At 38.2% G+C, this 19,889-nt stretch overlaps 1 protein-coding gene across 3 annotated transcripts in view; it reads left to right on the forward strand.

The window, feature by feature from the left end:
* The window catches only part of adgra3 (adhesion G protein-coupled receptor A3), a 100,003-nt gene that overhangs the window by 60,184 nt on the left and 19,930 nt on the right, over positions 1 to 19,889 (forward strand). For 2 of the 3 annotated variants that reach the window (XM_052032111.1, XM_052032093.1), the window contains exons 3-8: positions 6,731 to 6,802; positions 10,714 to 10,785; positions 11,448 to 11,519; positions 13,312 to 13,472; positions 17,434 to 17,647; positions 18,529 to 18,693. In XM_052032111.1, coding sequence (XP_051888071.1) covers positions 6,735 to 6,802; positions 10,714 to 10,785; positions 11,448 to 11,519; positions 13,312 to 13,472; positions 17,434 to 17,647; positions 18,529 to 18,693 — 752 coding nt within the window. In that variant the 5' untranslated portion in view covers positions 6,731 to 6,734. The remainder of the gene's footprint in view (positions 1 to 6,730; positions 6,803 to 10,713; positions 10,786 to 11,447; positions 11,520 to 13,311; positions 13,473 to 17,433; positions 17,648 to 18,528; positions 18,694 to 19,889) is intronic. The other variant, XM_052032102.1, reaches the window with a different exon arrangement.

Consider the following 19,889-nt stretch of genomic DNA (forward strand, 5'->3'; position numbering starts at 1 on the left):
ATCAGAGCTCTCCTGTAGTGTGGCAACCAGAACTGCACACAATACTCCAAGTTTGGCCTAACCAGCATTTTGTAAAGGTGTAACATAATGTCCCAACTCTTATTCTGTGCCCTAATATATGAAAGCAAGTATCCGTGTACCACATCCATCACCTTGTCTACTTTTATTGCCATCTTCGGGGAACTATGATCTTGAAGCCCAGGTCTCTTTTTTTTTAAAATCAACATTCTTTCATGCCCTACCATATACTGTATATGTCATTCCTTTATTTGACTTCCCAATATGCACCACCTCACACTTGTTGGTATTAAATTCCATCTGCCAATGCTTTGCCCAAATTTCCATGTGATCTGTATCCTTCAGTAGTTGTTTTTGTGGGTGCTGAGGTCAACGTGGGAACTGCAGATTTGTTCAGAGATGGGGTGAGCAGGAGGGCTCCCAATGCATGGACTTCAGATAGAAACATAGAAAATCTACAGCACAATTCAAGCCCTTTGGCCCACAAAGCTGTGATGAACATGTCCCTACCTTAGAGACCCATAGCCCTCTATTTTTCTCAGCTCCATGTACCTATCCAAAAGTCTCTTAAAAGACCCTATCATATCTGCCTCCACCACCATTACCGGTAGCCCATTCCACACACTCACCACTCTCTGAGTGGAAAAACCTACCGCTGACATCTCCCCTATACCTACTCCCCGGCACCTTAAACCTATGTCCTCCTTGTGGCAACCATTTCAGCCCTAGGAAAAAGCCTCTGACTATCTACCCGAACAATGCCTCTCATAATCTTATATACCTCTGTCAAGTCCCCCCCCCCTCCCCCCCATCCTCCATAACTTCAAGGAGAAAAGGCTGAGTTCCCTCAACCTGCTTTAAAAGCATGCTCTGCAATCCAGGCAGCATCCTTGTAAATCTCCTTTGCACCTTTTCTATGGCTTCCACATCCTTCCTGTAGTGAGGTGACCAGAACTGAGCACAGTATTCCAAGTGGGGTCTGACCAGGGTCCTATATAGCTGCAGCATTACCTCTCGGCTCCTAAATTCAATTCCACGTTGATGAAGGACAATACACCATATGCCTTCTTAACCACAGAGTCAACCTGTACAGCTGCTTTGAGTGTCCTATGGACTCAGACCCCAAGATCCCTCTGATCCTCCACACTGCCTAGAATCCTACCATTAATACTATACTCTGCCATCATATTTGACCTACCAAAATGAACCACTTCACACTTATCTGGGTTGAACTGCATCTGCCTCTTCTCAGCCCAACTTTGCATCCTATCTATGTCCCTCTGTAACCTCTGACAGCCCTCCACACTATCCACAACACCCCCAACCTTTGTGTCATCCGCATACTTACTAACCCATCCCTCCAGTTCCTCATCCAGGTCGTTTATAAAAATCACAAAGAGTAAGGGTCCCAGAGCAGATCCTTGAGGGTACACCACTGGTTACCAACCTCCATGCGGAATATGACCCTTCAACAACCACTCTTTGCCTTCTGTGGGCCAGCCAGTTCTGGATCCACAATGCAATGTCCCCTTGGATCCCATGCCTCCTTACTTTCTCAATAAGCCTTGCATGTGGTACCTTATCAAATGCCTTGCTGAAATCCATATACACTACGTCTACTGCTCTCTCTTCATCGATGTGTTTAGTCACATTCTCAAAAAATTCAATCAGGCTCGTAAGGCAGGACCTGCCCTTGACAAAGCCATGCTGACAATTCCTCATCATATTATACCTCTCCAAATGTTCATAAATCCTGCCTCTAAGGATCTTCTCCATCAGCTTACCAACCACTGAAGTAAGACTCGCTGGTCTATAATTTCCTGGGCTATCTCTACTCCCTTTCTTGAATAAGGGAACAACATCCGCAACCCTCCAATCCTCTGGAACCTCTCCCGTCCCCATTGATGATGCAAAGATCATCGCCAGAGGCTCCGCAGTCTCCTCCCTTGCTTCCCACAGCAGCCATCCCAAATGCTCCTATTCACTTTGAGCAGCCATGGGCCAGGGATTCCCAAGATTTGATGGGGATATTGCATTTTTGTTTGTTTTTTTTTGAGGAGGCTTTAAGCATATCTCTGAATCTTTTACTCCAATCATCAGGTAATCATGTTCCAAGACAGAACTTGGAATAGAGTGTCCATTTTGGGAATCTGGTGCCAGGTGTGTGAACCATGTGGCTTGCACTATGTGGCCGATTGAGTAAAACTATGGGCACAGTGCTGACAATGTTGGCCACTGAGAGGACACTGACGTTAATTCACTTACCTTATGGTAACTTTGGAAAATTTTATTGATTATAGCATGGGTGGTATCCTTGTAGTTGCTTGAGGTGCCTGCTGTTGGTAGTCTCAGAAGCCTAAAGGAAGACGGGGATCACTGCTGCCTGGTTGAATTTTGTTGGGTAGGGTCCTCCTCAACTGGTTCCTCCAGTGGTTGAGCAGCTGGTCACCAAATTGCAGTGAGGATTCCATCCACCTATAGGCACAGAGGATGTGATCTTCACTGCTCAAGAGAAATGCAAGGAAAAGCACCAACCACCATACATGGATTTTTACCTGTGGCAGACAGCCAGGTGATCCCTCTGTAGTTACCACATTTGCTTGTTGGATGATTGCAGCATCTCTGAGACCCTTAGATCTGTCTTTCTTTTCCCAGATATGGGCAATGAGATTATGGATTTATGACTGAAGCTCTTCACTGCCGAGTTTAGAATTTCAGTCTAAAGCCATCAACTCTCGGGACCTTTTTTTTGGATTGGGATACAGCCTATTTGACTTGTTAATAAGGAGTAATGACAAGGCTGGATTGAACAGGCTGCTGTGACTTGGAGTCAATGACCCTCACATCAAGGATGGTGTTGCATTTGAAGATGTCTTTCCACTGGTCTCTGCAGCCTGTCTGCCGATGAATTCGCCTCCATTCTTGTCTCTCAGTGAGGTGGTACCTTGGTTTTGGGCTATTGGTGAAGAATTTGTGTGAGTCATGGCTGTCAGTGAGTTGCTAAGTGTCCTGTGCTCTTCCCAGCCACCATCAGTTCTTCACACTGTGAGTTATTTGGTGAACCTTGGCCTTCAGGTGTTTGCTTCTCTTCCCTGAGACAGAGTGGGGTTGGGGGGTGGGTGTGGGGAGAAGGGAGAGGGAAAGAAAAATCCAAAAATCAGAGGTTAAGAGGGAAAATATGTAACTGAGTGATAGTGTGCTGGGGGTATGAAAAAGTGAGAAAGGCTGAGAAAGAGAGAGGGATTTAGGGCAAGATCAGAGGGAGAGAGACAAGCAGATTAGAGAGATAGAGGAAGAGAGCAATAGAAAGATAAGAGTACAAAGATAAAGGATTCAGTAAGGAATTAAAGGGGGTTTGGGAGATGAAATTGGTATGACTGGTCAAGAAACGGATAGGGAAAGAGGAAGAGAGTGACATGATGAAAATCTAGAGGGAGAGAAGGGGGTAAAGAGAGCAATATGTTAAGATAGGGCAGGCACAGAATAGAGTGAGATCGAGTGCGAAGTATGAAGGAAAAGTATGTGTGTGTGAGAGAGAGAGAGCAGGCCATTAAAGAATAGGAAGTAGTATGTTAATTTACTATTAATGAGGCAGTCACATTGAAGGTTATGTTGCTGAAGTGGGGACTTGCTTGGAAAGTAGTGAAAAATCACTGGTTTACTTTAACCTGTTTTCTTATTCGATGGATGATGAGGGCCATGTTGCAGAAGATGCCAGCCTTCAGTATTAACATGCTTAGTAGCATCTCCAACCAATTATTAAGATGGGTTCAGTGATACAAGCCCTATTAGTACATTGGATGTCATCAATCTGAGAATCTTGTTCTGTCTCCACAGATGCTGCCTGATCTGCTGAATGTTTCCAGGAATTTGTCTTTTGTTTTAGTTTTCCCTGATGGTCAACAACTCCACACTTCTGCTTTTAATTGTAATCAGGGTAGGACATTCACAGTCAATGATAGGGCCCTGGGGAGTGTTGTAGAACAAAGGGACTTAGGAATATGTATGGTTCTATAGGTCTGGACGGTTATGGACTGGGTGCAGGTCAATGGGACTAGTGGAATAAAGTTTTGGCACAGACTAAAAGGGCCGAATGGCCTGTTTTCTGTGCTGTAGTGTTCTATGGTTCTATGGAGTACAAGTACATGGTTCCAGGAAAATGGTGGTGCAGGTAGACGGGGTGCTGAAGGCTTTTGGTATGCTGGCTTTCACCAGTCAGGGCACTGAGCATAGAAGTTGGGAGGTTATGTTGCAGTTGTACAAGATGTTGGTGAGGCTGCGTTTTCGAATATTGCATTCAGTCTTGGTCACTCTGCTATAGGAAAGATGTCATTAACTGGAAAAATGCAGAGGAGATATACAAGCACATTGCTAGAACTCAAGGAACTGAGTTATGGAGAGAGGTTGAGCAGGTTGGGACTGTTTTTGTTGGAGCATAGGAGAATGAGGGGTGATCTTATAGAGGTGTATAAAGTCATGAGGGGCATAGGTAGAGTGAATGTACAGTCTTTTTTTTCCCCCAGGGTTGGGGAATCGAACTAGAGGGCATAGGTTTAAGGTGAGAGGGGCGAGACTTAATAGGAACACGAGGGGCAACTTTTTCACCTAGAGGAAGTGGTTGAGGCAGGTACATTAACAACATTTAAAAGGTACTTGGACAAGAACATGGATAGCAGAGGTTTAGAGGGATATGAGCCAAACATGGGCAAATAGGACCAGCTCAGATGGGAATCTTGGTTGGCATGGACCAGTTGGGCCAAAGGGCCCGTTTCCTTGCTGTATGACTCAGTGACTTGCCTGGCGACTTAAGTTAATCAAGAAGGTTGTGCTTGGAAGCTTTAAGTTGTTAACAAGGGTATTGTAGATGTAATGAGTTAAAGGTGTTGGACTAAAATGCTAATTGCAGAATTATGTAAAAAAAAGTGCCATTATTTCTGTAATACAAGAATATTAGTATTTACAAAAATATGTCAATGCTGCTACTTAACTGGCTGTTTTTATAGTGGAGCCAGGGCAATGTGAATGCAGAGCTGTTGTGGCAGTGCATTTACATTAACTTGTAACTTGCTGCTGGTGTATTGTGCATTTTCTTGGATCAAAATGTAACTACAATTAAAGAAAAAAGTTAGGTGATAAAAGTAAAATTCAATTCCAGTAGCAAACTTCCGGTTGTATGTAGACATAAGAGACTGCAGATGCTGGAATCTGGAGCAAAAGTAAACTGCTGGAGGAAGTCAGCAGGTCGAGCATCATCTGTTGTGGGGGGGGGGGGGGGGCGCGGGGTTAGGAATTATTGACAATTCCTTCCCCTCCCCACAGATACTGCTTGACCCGCTGAGTTCATTTTTTTGTTCCAGTTATTTGTACTCTGGATTCCAGTGAAAAATTACTTAAGAATTTTAGATTTGATGGCAGCAACTATCTTTTTATCAATGCCTGAATTTGTGACCATCCCAGCACAATTTGCTGGAGCCAGAACAATTTACCTTTTTATTGGTGTTTAACCAGGTGAAAATAGAACAGCTGGTATATTCCAAACACATCTGAGTTGCTAACAGTTAATGGCATGATGAAAATGGCGTATGAGACTTGTTCCTTTTGCACTGCTTATGCACGAAAAAGCTCAAAGAGTATTTTCAAAATAAATTGTTTTCAAAGCAAAATCTTATTGTCTCATTTTATCTCCTTTTTTTTGTTTATAATATAATAAACTGGTAAATATGTGTTACCCACAATTTGGCTTGTGCTTTATAATTCTTAGGCAAGATCTTGAGTGAAAGGCCAGCAAGTCGTGTCTTAAGTCTCTTGTCTCCACATTCCAATACTTTTATCTGGGTTCTGGTATTTTCAACCACTGTCATGTTTTGAAATTGTATATGATTTGGCATGTTTCAACTCGCCAAAATGGAGCACTTAATTCTTTCACAATTATTGCTGGGAATACACTGCGACATAAGGCACAGACTATCAAAGATTGTTTTTCCGTGATATGTCTATGCTTGCATCTTGGTCCCTTGACACAATAAATTCCTTGAAGAATTTATTATCGGGGAAATGACTGGCAGCTATAGGAGGGAGGCAGCAGAATTTTTTGTGATAGAGAGCCTCAAATATGAGATGAGTTCATTTTTTTTTTACCTAAAATATGTACAAGGTGAAGGCATGTGTTTTACTTTTAACAAGTCCACTTAGGAGGTAGTAGAAGATAATCAGTTTAAGAGCTGTACAAATTGCTTACATTTTTTGCGATCACTTTATTTCCGTGTTCTGATAATGATGTCATAACAAGACAACTATTATCTACATTTTACTTGCACTTTTTAAAAAAAAAATGTGTATTTTTTTCCCCATAGTTCTACTGATTTTGTGTTTTAAAAATATATTCAAGTCTTACTAATTGTACTCATTTTTAAGAAGAAAAAGTCTTAACAAAGAATTTAAATTATTATATTAAGCATTTGCCAACAGTAACTATAATTTAGTTGCACATCTAAATCTAACTGAAGATTTACAAAATATTACCAATACATTGAGTAACATATTCTTATCAATCAGTACATTTGAGTCATCTGTACACTGTTAGGAAGGGAGCCATTATGAGAGATGCCTGCTCGTTGGTGACTTAGAAAGTCTCTTTATTGGATAGGAAGAGTGAAAACTGCATTGTGACTAATAAAGTATTTCAAAAATTGTTTGTCTTTTTTTCTTGCAGAGATATGAGGAACAACCTTATTAGTAACGTAGAATTAGGTGCCTTCTGGGGACTTTCAGCACTAAAAAGACTGTGAGTATTGAAAAACATGCATACAGGTATGAGACATCCACAACTGGGGTATAGCACCATAGATTCAGAGATACTAGTTGAAATCCCACTGTGGAATTGGGGAATTTCTTTTCAAGTAATTTGGAAGTAAAATAAAAAATTTAGTGGCAGTCACAGTAACTCTGAAACCACGGATTGTCATAATAATCCATCTGGCTCAAGGGAAGAAAATCTGCCTTCTCCACCTGGTCTGGCCTTTGTGACTCAAGTTCTATCAGTTTTTATTCTTAATTGCCTCCCAGTCCAGTGGTAACCTGGGATGTCGGCCATAAGTCCCAGTGTTGTCAACAATGAATGCCAGCCGTGAACACATTCGCAAAACTATTGTGATTTCACGGTTGGGATTAGGAATGGAAAAATACCGTTTTGGAGCAAGTTTTAGATGATAAAATAGGCAATATCAGAAAGCTGGTTCATTTATAAACCAACCCAAATTTCATTTTTTTAAAAACACTCTAGTGGATTAGAAAATTGGAGGGATTGATAATTGGAGGCTTATCTCAGTTTCCCATTCTACCCCCTGTCCCTCCCCAGAAATGAAAGATGGAAATTCTACTCAATACTTTACTTCTGTAATACCAATCTAATAGTATGATGCATCTTTCTTTTATACTTTCATCAAATATTAATGCTTTAAATCTGAAATATGGATTTTCCCAAATTGTGATCCTTGGGACTGGTACAGCTCAAATTCTGCACTTCCAAATTTGAAGGCTTAAGTGCCAATAAATAGAGCTTCAAACCCCAGTCGTTTGTTTGTTTCTGGTCTTAAATTGACCTGCTTGGATACTCCTGAGTACAGACCTGAGGAGAAGTGATTCAGGCATTCAAGTTAATTATGACTCTGAAATTGTATGGGACAGATTTGTTCATTTAATATGCATGACTTTGCTACTATATTAACTTTAAAAACAGCATTCTTTTATTTGCCATTAATCCATTTATACCTCATTTCAACATTATTTATAATTTAAAAAAAAATCACTGGTGATGTAGATTGAGAGATTTGTTTTTATTTAACTGTTCTGGCTGCCTTTTACAAGACCCGATCTGCCACCCTGTTTATTTCTTGCCGCCTCCTGTTTCCCTTTTATGTACACTTGTTGAAACGGGTGGCTGTGCAAGACACCGAGTACTGCTTACTTTTAAGTTTTTTGGCATTGTAACCTCTCTGGAATGGATCAGCAAAGGGATGTCTGAGCCAATTTCTACATAAAGATTTAAGCCATTTTTTTTTGCTTGGAAAAAGAAATTTTAAAAAGTTGGGGAGTTCAGCCTGTGGCAGTGATGGGAACACCTCGTGTATCGTTTGAAGGAAAAGCTTCTCTTAGTGTTTAGGGTCTTGTAAATTAATAAGGGGCTTTGAGTTTGTACAGAGGAAGATAATTGCCCAGGTTTTACTGGCAGAAGTCCACTGGCTGTTTTCGCTTCCCACTTTTCCTATTTCCTCCCCTCCCCCACCCCACCCAGCATGCTTGCTTCAGCAGAATTCAGAAAGTAGACCTTAGATGGTTCCAGTGCCGAGAAACTGAGTAGTCCTCCAACAACAAAATGGTGTGACGTGCATGGGCCAGACCAAATTTCTCCATAAAACTCCTCTGGAAGCATTTAGCAGCTGGCATTTGAACTGAGAAATGTAGAGCTACTGTTGAGATCCAGCACAATCCAGGCTCCTAATTTTGGTTGGAAGAATGTTTAGTTTGCTTCCAGTTCATTTTGTGAGATGGTGAAAGAAGGCTACTGTGAGTCACAGGGTAGGGCGAGTATGAAAAGCATACAGAATTAGATGTCAGTTTGTTTATAAGAAAGGCATTAAAAAAAAAAGATGAAGAGTAAAAGATGAACTGAATAAGAGCTTAACATGCGTGAGACTATGTGAGTATAGAAATAGGATAATAAGAAGTCCTAAACCAACCATGCTCATTGTTGACATGTTGAAAAAATCTCTTAATTAGCTTTGGCAGATTGCAACATATTAACTTTCTGATAAGTTCAGGATCCAAGGGCCTGCAAATGCCCTCAAAACAATGTACAACCACAAAACAGCACAAAAATAATTGTCGAATGCTGGCAAAGGCATACATCCACCTGTCAAAGTTCCCTGAAATTTGGAAGCATTCTAAATAATTAAAAGCAAAAAATTATATTAAAATTTTATTCTCAGAAGTATTTATTTTTTAAGTATTTAAAACATTTAAAGTGAACATAATTAAGTAAAACAAAATGGAAGTTGTCCTCTTCATAACTGTTCCACTCGACTCAGATGCAGAGGCTCACTATTGCTGCACCACATTCAACCTGGCAGAAATTCAACAAATAGATTCTCCACTCTAGTGCGGGAGAATTCCGTCAGTTTGTGTTCTGCCCTTGATCTCACCAGGAGTCCTTTGCTAATTGACATGGGTATAAACAACAAGAGTGTTGGTGCAGAATAGTTGTCATTTCTCAAAGTTTCAGCCGAATGTGGAACATTCAAGCGGAGAGACAGAAAACTTATGGGCATCTGACTAATAGAGCACGCTGGCAGCATGGCCACTCCATGGTTGAAGGGGATTTGACATCACTTAGATAGAACTGCCTACTCACCAGGCATCCAGTGGGACCCAAAATGTAAACAAAAGTCGCTGGAAATACTCAACTGTCCAGGCAGCATCTATTGAGAGATTTTGTATCCTAAAGAAGGTCAAGGGACTCAAACCAGCTCAACTTCAGGAGCTATCATCATAGGTGTTCGAGGGAGTGAAGGCGATTTTGGCACTGGCCCAGGTGTGGAGAAGCATTCCCACACCTCCCGATTCCACAATAATAATATAATACTTAGTTGCCCCTTTCTTTGTATAGTCAGTAAAATTTTAAAGACCATGCATGACGTACAGTCCAACTAGTGTTTTCTTAAATTGGAAACCAGGATCGTATATTGCAGAACCTTGATTTAAATATTGTAGGAGATTTATTGTAAATATTTAGTACCTAAAACAGGCAGGCTGTCGAAGTGGTAGGACCCAAGAAGATCAGTGTGTCAACTGGCTTCTTGAAAGGATAGCAAGTTCAATACCACCACCCCATTAGTACTGATTCAGGCAACTTAAAATTGAACAAGTTTTTTTTAAATTAGGAGGTTGGCAAAGAATAGGGGCAGTGTTTATACAGAATTCTGCATTATGAGTGAAACAAATGGTCTGCAATATACTCCATCGTTGTTCAAAATTATCAGGAGGGAAGAAGAAATTATTCAAGATATTCTGAAAGCCTCCTTGAAATATTGCATCATCTTCACAGACTTGCAAGAATCTCTGGCCCACAATCATTTAAAATGGTGAAAGCATCTGAAGTGGCTCAGGGAACCTCTAATCTGTTCAGCAAGAGCAATTGGAACTCCAGCAAAAATAGTAGGAGTGCAGCACCTCTCACAGTTGGCTAACCCATCCCATAAAGCAACATCTGCCCTGTCTTTTACAGAATCTGCAGATCCCACATTAGCTCATCAACTGCCCAGACCTAGAATAGAAGCAAGTCATCTTCAGCCCCACAAGTCTACCAGAGAAGTGTTTGTACCTTAAAATTTTTAATATCTACCTAAACAGCCAGATTTGATTTCCGTGTAACATGTCAGCCTAAATCTCCAACTATTCAGCATATTTTGAAGTGGACGAATCTGATGAGAATCTATTTAACTGTGCTGCTGGATACTTTTGGCAGCTGGACAGTAGTGGACATTATGACTCAGGAGAGAAAAAATCTAGTGAAGAAAGATGATGTTTGGTATCTGCCTTCTTCAGATCAGACATTGTTTAAAAGGATGTAATAAAGGCTCTGCTATTGTATAAATTAGTTGATACGACCTGGTGAATTATTCTTTATTTTGCTTGCAGGGATTTATCTAACAACAGGATAAGCTGTCTAAATGGGGAAATGTTCAGAAGCTTGTCAAATCTTATCCGATTGTAAGTAATTAAAGCCTATTTGTAATTTAGTTTAAAGATTGTAAATTGATATTATATTGAATGCAGCATCAAAACATTTCGTGTACTTAAAATCTTGCTTTCACTAAACTGCCTCAGTACTATTCACATCAGCTGCATCATGTTTGGCTGAATTCTCGCAGCTTTTCTTTTCTCAAGAAATTTCTTTAGATGTTCTTTATACCTTTCTTGGTGACTGTCATATTGATGGCTGTTAGTTTTTCCCTTCCCCACAAGTGTGCCTAGCGAAAGATTCCCATTAGTAAAAACTTACTTATTAGGATGCCTCTGCAATGTGTCTAAAATGAAGCTGCTGAATGCCTTTCCTCTGAGAGCAGACTTTGAGTAAGGGTGGTTTCAGTGAAATTAGGGTACCTCAGCACTTTCCTATGTCACTAAAATTCTCATTTTCTAAGTAATATGTGGCTGTCTCATTTTTCTTAGGAAATTGTAATATACTTAGTGATGTTGGAATTAATTTGCCCATTCTATGCATATTATTCGAGTTTATAAATATATTGTTTTGATTTGTTGCAGTTTCACTTGGTGTTGACCATTCCTCTCAATTTTGTGTAATCTACAAATCCAAAAATAAGTGATAATGATATTAAATATTAAGTTGCTAACTAATTTTCCTTTCTCAGAAACATTTCGGGAAACCTGTTTTCTACACTGTCAGAAGGGATATTTAAGAACTTGCAGTTGTTGAAATATGTGTAAGTTGGCTGCCTATGTTTATTTGTTTCTTAGCAGTTCCTCACACAATTATGTCCATGTTAACTTTCCACTTACGATATAAAAACATTAAATTTTGGTGTAACAAGAAACATGTGGTTTCAACTTTGGTTGGTTACATTAAGCAAAATGTTTCTCTCCAAAACAATTGTTGACCCATGTATTTATTTTGTATTGCAGAGCAAAAAGTATTAGTTAAACACAAGTTTTTAGTGTTGTTTGACTAATTATAAATTAAGTTGTTTAATTTTGTACAATTGATGTTCAAAGTTACTAACCAATGTATTTGGCTCTTTGCTTCACAAACAACAAGCAAACATCAACTATTTGACATTTTTTTGGAAGTGCTATATAGTAAGAGGGATCCAAATGTACAATAGCGTTTTCTAATGGTGTTCTATTAATTATCACTGTAACCTTAATAGATTTCCATTATCGCTATAGGAAGAAAAGAGGTGCAAATAGTTGATGTAGTTTTTCTGGGGTTCTACCTTGATTATGCTGGGAGCTTGGGAGAAATCTACTCTATTTATATCAAAGATCAGGGATTATATCCAATACTGTAGCAGAGAGGAAATTGAATATTTACAGTTCTTTCTTTAGAATACTTACTTCCCCTCCAATATTGACCAATTATAGTGAAAATATAAACTGGTGATAAAAGATGAGTTCAATGGGTATGAAAGCCCAACAGGTTGAAAAGGTCACAAACGGAAAAAATATATATTTTTGTGCTTTATACTTAGTTAATGTACTTAGTGAATAAACAATGTAATACACTTGAAATCTTGATTCAAATAGCATATGATATTTCATGATGCATGCAATAAATACTAGTCTTCCAGTGATGCCTCCATTTTGAATACTTCATTTGAAGATGTGAGCAATGAAAGTGCTGTTGTTCAATGGAACATTGAATTATTTTCAAAACATTTTTTTTTGTTGTTTAATTTTATTTTCTGCTGGTCCTAGTTTTTTTAAGGTTTTTTGTCTCTTCATCAATTGATTACCTTGAGCTCTGTGCCACGTAGTAACTATGATGCAGAAGGGAGGCAAGTGAACTATTCCTGTGCTTCTGTTCATCCTCTCTATCGACCACTTAGTTATATAAATGCCCTCTATAATTAACAAAGCATCAAGATTCTGTACAGTACGCTCCCATTCTGAGGGGGCAAAGCACAAGTCAGTAGTGTGGAGGATCGTGGAAAGAGGCCAACATCCCGTCCCATCATGATCTGATGCAATGCATGAGTTATTGTACAAAACATTTGCAATTAGATTTTTTCTTATTGATGAAACAATGAAATGTTGACTTACTGACAAATTGTTCATGTAGGTAATGTGACAAAATGTAACGGGAGCAAGACTTGAATATCATGGTTTCATTATAATCACTGGTCATATAAAAGATTCCGACATAAATTTCTGATTTCTTGAAGTTCTCATATTGTCACAAATTCCATGCTAGTGTATAGTGATTTAAATATTCTCCAATTACTGCACACATAACACTATGTAATTTGAGTGTCCTTGTATTATTCTATGAAGTTGTGAAATTTTTTTAGATTATACCATAAGGATAATTTGATAAACTTAAAATTAACCTAAATGCCAGTACTATGGATCAATCAGACATGAATTTTGTGTTTGTGCATAACATTGATCTCATATTATTTAAAAGTTCATAATTCTGGGTGAAGTGCGGGAAAGGTTCTTGTAAACTAAGATCTATTTGAAATCATTACATTCAATTTTTAATTTTATCATTGCCAGAGAATTTCAGACAGACTATCTTTTGTGTGATTGCAACTTGCTACGGATTATACAATGGATAAAGACCAAAAATGTAACTGTAAGAGAAACTAAATGTGCCTTCCCAAAGTCTTTGCAAAGGCAGCTTGTGATGAGTGTTAAGAAAGAACTTCTGACTTGTGGTAAGAGTCCATAGTTTAGCTTTATATTTACAGTGTAATAGTAATGTAGTATTTGCTTTATCTTTGTAATAATAAAATGGAGAAGAAATTTTGCTGTACAAAACTAGAAACAATTGTTCAGTAAATTATTACAAGTAATATAAATAAAGGTAATTTTGTTAGTAATGTGTCCATTGATTAAAATGTTTATTCTATCTCTGAAACTTGGGCATCTTTGGAAATAATTATAGAATTTGTTCATTAGGAGGTAATAACAGAACATTTAGAAAATCAGAATATGGTCTCGTAGAATCAACATAATATTATAACAGGGTTATTAGAGTTCTTTGAGGATGTAATGATCTGGATGGATAAAGTGGAACCAGTTGAGGTAGTGTATTGGGATTTCCCAAAGGCATTGGATAAGGAGCCATTTAATGCCATTGCACAAGGTAGGAGCTCATGGTACTGGGGACTGTTTATTAGCAGAAATAGAGGATTGGCTAGCTGAATGCAACCAAATCATGATCGATTGTTCACTTTGACATTGGCAAGGTTTAATTAGTGGGGTTCCGTTTGGATCAATTCTGAAGCCTCAATATTCACAATCAATATCAATGTCTTGGATGGAGGGACCAGGTGTATTGAAGCCAAAATCAAAAGCAAATAAAAACTGCAGATGCTAGAAATCTAACATAAAACTTGGAAATGCAACAAAATACTTGGCAAATTAGAGTTAGCATTTCAGGTCAATAACCTTTTGTTAGAAGAGAACTGATGAAAGGTCATTATCCTCAAATATTAACTCTGATTCTCCCTCCACAGAGGCTGCCTGACCTGAAGCATTTGCAGCAGTTTCTGCATGTCCCTGATTTGCTAATAGCACATAAATAGTAAAGAGTCTCCAAAAGGACACAAACAGGTTAAGCAAATCAATAAAAAATTGGCAGATGATGCGAGGAAATGTGAAGTTATCCACTTCAGTAGAAGGAGTCATAAAGCAGAATATTATTTAAGAGTGATTAAAGAATGTTGTACACAAGACACAGAAATTTAATATGCAGCTGCAGCAAGTAATAAGAAAGGCAAATAGGATATTGGCTTTTATTGCAAAGGGGGTAGAGTTTTAAAAAAGTCAGTCTTGCTGCAACTGCCAGACCGTTAGTGAGACTGCACCTTGTGTACTGACTACAGTATTTGAGAATGTATTTGCATGATGGAAATTGAGAGAGAGTTCACTAGGTTGAATCCTGGGAAGAAGGCGTGGTTTTATGAGAAACAAATGAAATGATTGGGTATGTGCTCATTAGACTTTTGAAGCAAGAAAGGTGGTCTGATTTAAAGTGTATGGGATTTTGAGGGATCTTGACAGGGTAGATGACAAGTATTTCTAGAAATAGCAGTTATGGTTTCAGGATATAAAGGGGTGGGTGCCAATTTCATATGGAGACGAGGAATTTCTTCTGTAAGAGGATCATAAATGTTTGAGATTCTGTATTCCATCGAGCTGAAAAGGCTGAATTGCTGAAAATATTTAATGCTGAAATAGAGTTTTGATCTATGTGGTAGCCGAGGTGACAGGTGACTGAGGCCAAAATCAGATCAACCATGATCTTGCTGAATGCTAGTGCAGGCTCGAGGTCCCACATGGCATACTTCTATTTCTTATGTTCTTATATTTTATGCAGTGTTAAGGAAAATTAAATATATTGCACATCAGTTCATAGTTAAATGTTTTTGAGGAATATTCTATTTTAAATGACGTGCAAATGAGCAAAGCACCATTTTTATATAGACGCAAACTATATTCTCCATTCTTCATTTCAATGAATGTCAGTATTGCTGATTATCAAATTGTGCTTTATTTGGAGAGGGAGATGTCCTGTCTGCCGCAAGCCTGTAAAGATATGAAAAGGACAAGTGATTCACATTTCTAGAATGTGCTAACAAATCATCTGTTGTTGGGGTTTTGCTGAGGGAGATTCCTGAGCAATGAGTTGTGGAATATGACATCCAACCACCCAACTGTTTAAACAAGGCATCTCCAAACGATTTTGAGAGTGGTGTTAGCATTGGGTGTTGATACATTAGGTGCCAAAAATCCATGATACCAGAAATATTTAAAACTACCCTGAAAAAATTGTCTGTCTGCTTGCTGGCTATATTCTAATCATCTGGCCTGACACCTGGTCTGGCATGTTCCTAAACTGCCCATTCTGTGTTCTCCCCAAAGGAGTAGCAGACATTAACAGAATGTCCTAATGCTGAAGGACGGGTAAAGGATGCTCCATAACTTGTCTCGATTCAACAAGGAGAAAATCTAACTTAAATCCTTATGTGCCCTAGATGCTCAAAAAATTGAATAAGTTAACAATGGAAGTTGTACATTTAAAGAAGAAAAATAACTAAAGTTTTGTGGCTTGGCAGAGATTCATGAGCTCTGCCTTGGCCTTCGAAAGTAGAGAGTAGGCAACAACCATTTATTAATTTTTGTGGTATATTACCCAGAGGACAAAGACAAAACCGTGAGCACTCTAGTAAGAAGTAACATGCTATACAATCTGATTGTAAATTGTATTGAGCAAGAATATTCCTGAAAGTAACATTTAAAGGAATGTTAATATTTCTCAAGAGAAGCACAGTTTCAAGTAGAATAGTCATTCAGTCTGAATGCCAAGACACTGTACTCAGCAGTATGTGACTACCTGCATCACATAGACGGCAGCAGTTCAAGATGATTTTTTTTTAGAGAAGTCCTTTCCCTGGAGAGGAAGAATGTAGAAAGTAGTGTAACAGCTGAGACTGCTTGACACTAATTTGTCACTCACTTCTCACCTTTGCTGTTCCATTCCTGTCTACGCAAAAGTTGTAGATGGAATTAGTGGCTGATTCCAATCAACACTTCTGACTTTATCAAAGTACAGAAAACAACATGCAAAAGAGAAATATACTGTGTAATTTCGGGTGGCACGGTGGTGCAAACAGTCGAGCTGCTGCCTCACGACTCCAGTGACCTCAGTTCAATCCTGATCTCCAGAGCTGTCTGTGTGGAGCTTGCAGATTCTCCCTGTAATCATGTGAGCTTCCTCCCACATCCCAAAGACGTGCAGATTGATAGGTTAATTGGTCACTGTAAATTTCCCCAAGCATTGAGGTGAGTGACTGCAGGGTCGGGGGAAGTGGCAGGTGTGTGGTTAATGGGAATATGCAGAGAATAAAATGGGAATGCTGTAGGATTTGTGTAAATGGATGCTTGATGGTTTGAGTAGACGGTGGGTTGAAGGGTCTGTTTCTGTTTTGTATAATTCAATGGTTTTAATGCATTGATTAACTTCTAAGTGCATGGTGATGCACTTACAAATGTTTCCATTGTAAATCTAGGACACCAGTATAGAAAATTGAGATGTTGTCCTTCATGTATGTGTGTGGAGTAACATTAATTTGCCAGAATCAAGAATACTTAGCGTTGTTTTTGCAGCTATCAATGAAATGATTTTGTTTCTTTAAGTTAGAGTCATATATAATACTTTCAAATTGGTGATGTTGGAACATACAGCATGTTGTGTTTTAACTCAGTATTTTCAAATTTGAGTCCTTCCAATTCGTATGTGAATCGGGGAGATATGTCATGTGAGCATTTCATTTAGTATTTTATAGATGTGTCTTTACAGTAAAACTCCAGTAATCTGGGACACTCAGGACTTTGGTGCTGGCCTAACAGATTTTCCAGACTATTGAATTCTATTCTATTTATACTCTGACAACACACATTTAATTCACTTTCTCTTGGATGTTACACAGTATTATAAACCGTCCAATGAACCTAGTGAAATGAAAGGGAGCGACAAACATCACCTTGTGAGCCAGATGTCGAATCATCGGCATTTCTGAATTATAGGTTATCGGAGTTTTACTGTATTTGATTCTGTAAGCTAACTCAGTGTATAGTTTTGGAATCATTTTACAAACCTTTGTGTTGCAGATACCCCTCTTGAGCTGCCATCCTTTCAGCTGAGTCCTTCCCATCGTCAGGTGGTGTTTGAAGGAGACAGTCTCCCTTTCCAGTGCATTGCTTCTTACATCGACCAAGACATGAAAGTGCTCTGGTATCAGGATGGAAAATTGGTGGAAACTAATGAGTCCCAAGGAGTTTATGTTGAGAAAAATATGGTTCATAATTGTTCCTTTATTGTAAGGTAATACAGCAACTTGCACAATTTATTTCTTGGAATTGAAAGTAAGAATATTTCTTTCAAGAACGTGTCACGTAGTTATTTATAAAGGTCTTCCTGCATTCTAAATAAAACACAGTTCAGTAAAACATTCAGTTCTTTGCATAAAACATAGATCTTTTGGGTTCATGCAGGCCAGTTGATGAAAGTATTTTGAAATCATCTTCTCAAAAATATTTCAGGGCAACTATCCCGAAACATTTACAAAACCTACAATGGAGATTTGGGAATTTTAAATTCAGTTCATTAAATAAATCTAGAATAAAAATTCACTCAAATCCAAGCCACTCAAGGACAATTAAGATTGGACAGTAAACATTGGCTTTGCCAGTGATACCCACATCCTGTGGAAGAATTTAAGAAGAAACATATCTGATGTAGTTTTTGTACCGTTTGTAAATCTTCAAATATTTGGTCAAAGTAAACTGACTTCATAAGTGCAGAAGACATATTCTTAAGACAAAGCTACATATACTATTTCATATCTCCACAAAATTATCTTTTTAAATGAAGGTAATAATGGTCATGCCAATGTTATGCTTGTACTGCAGAATTTAAGAGCATAACACCAGATTTTCAGGAACATCTATATTTTGGTTTAGAATATGAAGGTTTTGACCTCCCAACATTATGTTTTATATTAGTCAGTTTAACATTAAAATATATGAGAGCATGTGATGGCTTTGAAGGGATAGAAACATTGCAAAAATGAGTTCATGTATATTGAACATTATATGCTTGCAGTTAATATGAAATACACTGTTTATTGAGTGCAGTTTTATCCAAACTTGAGCGTTCTTTCCAGTGTTTCTGTTGAATAGTAATGAAACTGTTTCTAAACACAGTACACTAACTATTTCAAATATCCAAATGGATTCCTCTGGAAACTGGGAATGTCATGTCCAAACCAAACGTGGAAACAGCACTAAACAAGTCGATGTGGTCGTCTTGGAAAGCTCGGCTAAGTACTGCCCTCCAGAGATGGTGATGAATAATAAAGGGGATTTCAGGTAAACTTGCATTAAGTTATGAAACACTGACATCAAATTTCATCTCTGTGATGATATCCTTCTCTGAATGGAATTATTAGAAATGCTTTATCTAAAACTATATATAATATTGGTGTGATGAACTATATCATAGTCATTGGTTCTTTGTAATGGTTTGTTGTCCATTTACCTGCTACACTCATTCTTGCTTGTACAATACTTCCTTGTAGAAGTCATCTTGATTTTCATTAACAAGACCCTGAGCAGCACAGGAACTTGTAGATGTGTGTGGCTTTGAATGGTGGACCTGGAATAAGCCCCACTTATAAAAATGCTGAAAAATCTTTAATGATGAGTGAAGCTGCACCCTTGGCTTAGCTGAATGTCAAAAAGCTTTGAATGTTGCTATGCCTTCAGAAGCATTCACAAATTTATTAAAAAATTGATCAAACAATTCAATTTTTGTAGAAATGTTCAAACCTGAAAATAAATTAATATATAATCATAAGATTTAACCCATTTAATTAAAATAAAACATAAATTACCTTCTATGAATCTGGATCTCTCTCAATTACCTTCCATTGAAATAGAATTGCTCTCCCATGCCATTTCTAATCTGGTGCAGATTCAGCGGCCGGATACCTAAATGTAAATGCTGGGGGACTGCAGGATACTAATGTTTTAAACATTCACACAGAACTGTCAGTATTCCTAAGAAAATCTGTGGCAGTGTGTGATTAAAATTGCTGACTGCACTGTTAAGGGAGACAGTATATTTGAAAACTAGCCTTAAAATATCTAACCCTTACTAAAAATGAAATTCAGCAAAAATAACTTGTTACATGTATATAAGAGTAGGATGTTGAGAATTCTGCACTAGCTGATGCTTGAGAAAGTAATTTTGTGTCATCTTGGCGAAATCAAAGATTGGTTTTCTTCTGGCCACTCAAGTAATCAATAATTACTGAGTTTCCAAATATACATTGATAATGGCACTGAAGAAGATGAAGTAATTCTTTGGTGCAAAACCATCTTTTTAGTATGCAGTTTGTATTGATACATGGAGGAAGGAATGCTGCTTTACTTTTAGGAGTTCTCCCCTGGAGCACAGTTGCTATTATACAATGAAATGAGCTGGGTTGCACTCTTTAATTTTGGTTGATACACTATGGCTAAACAAAAATAGTAATTGATTTTAACATCAATGATATCCACTG

Source organism: Pristis pectinata, chromosome 2 (assembly GCF_009764475.1).
Source record: "Pristis pectinata isolate sPriPec2 chromosome 2, sPriPec2.1.pri, whole genome shotgun sequence".
Lineage (NCBI taxonomy): Eukaryota > Metazoa > Chordata > Chondrichthyes > Rhinopristiformes > Pristidae > Pristis > Pristis pectinata.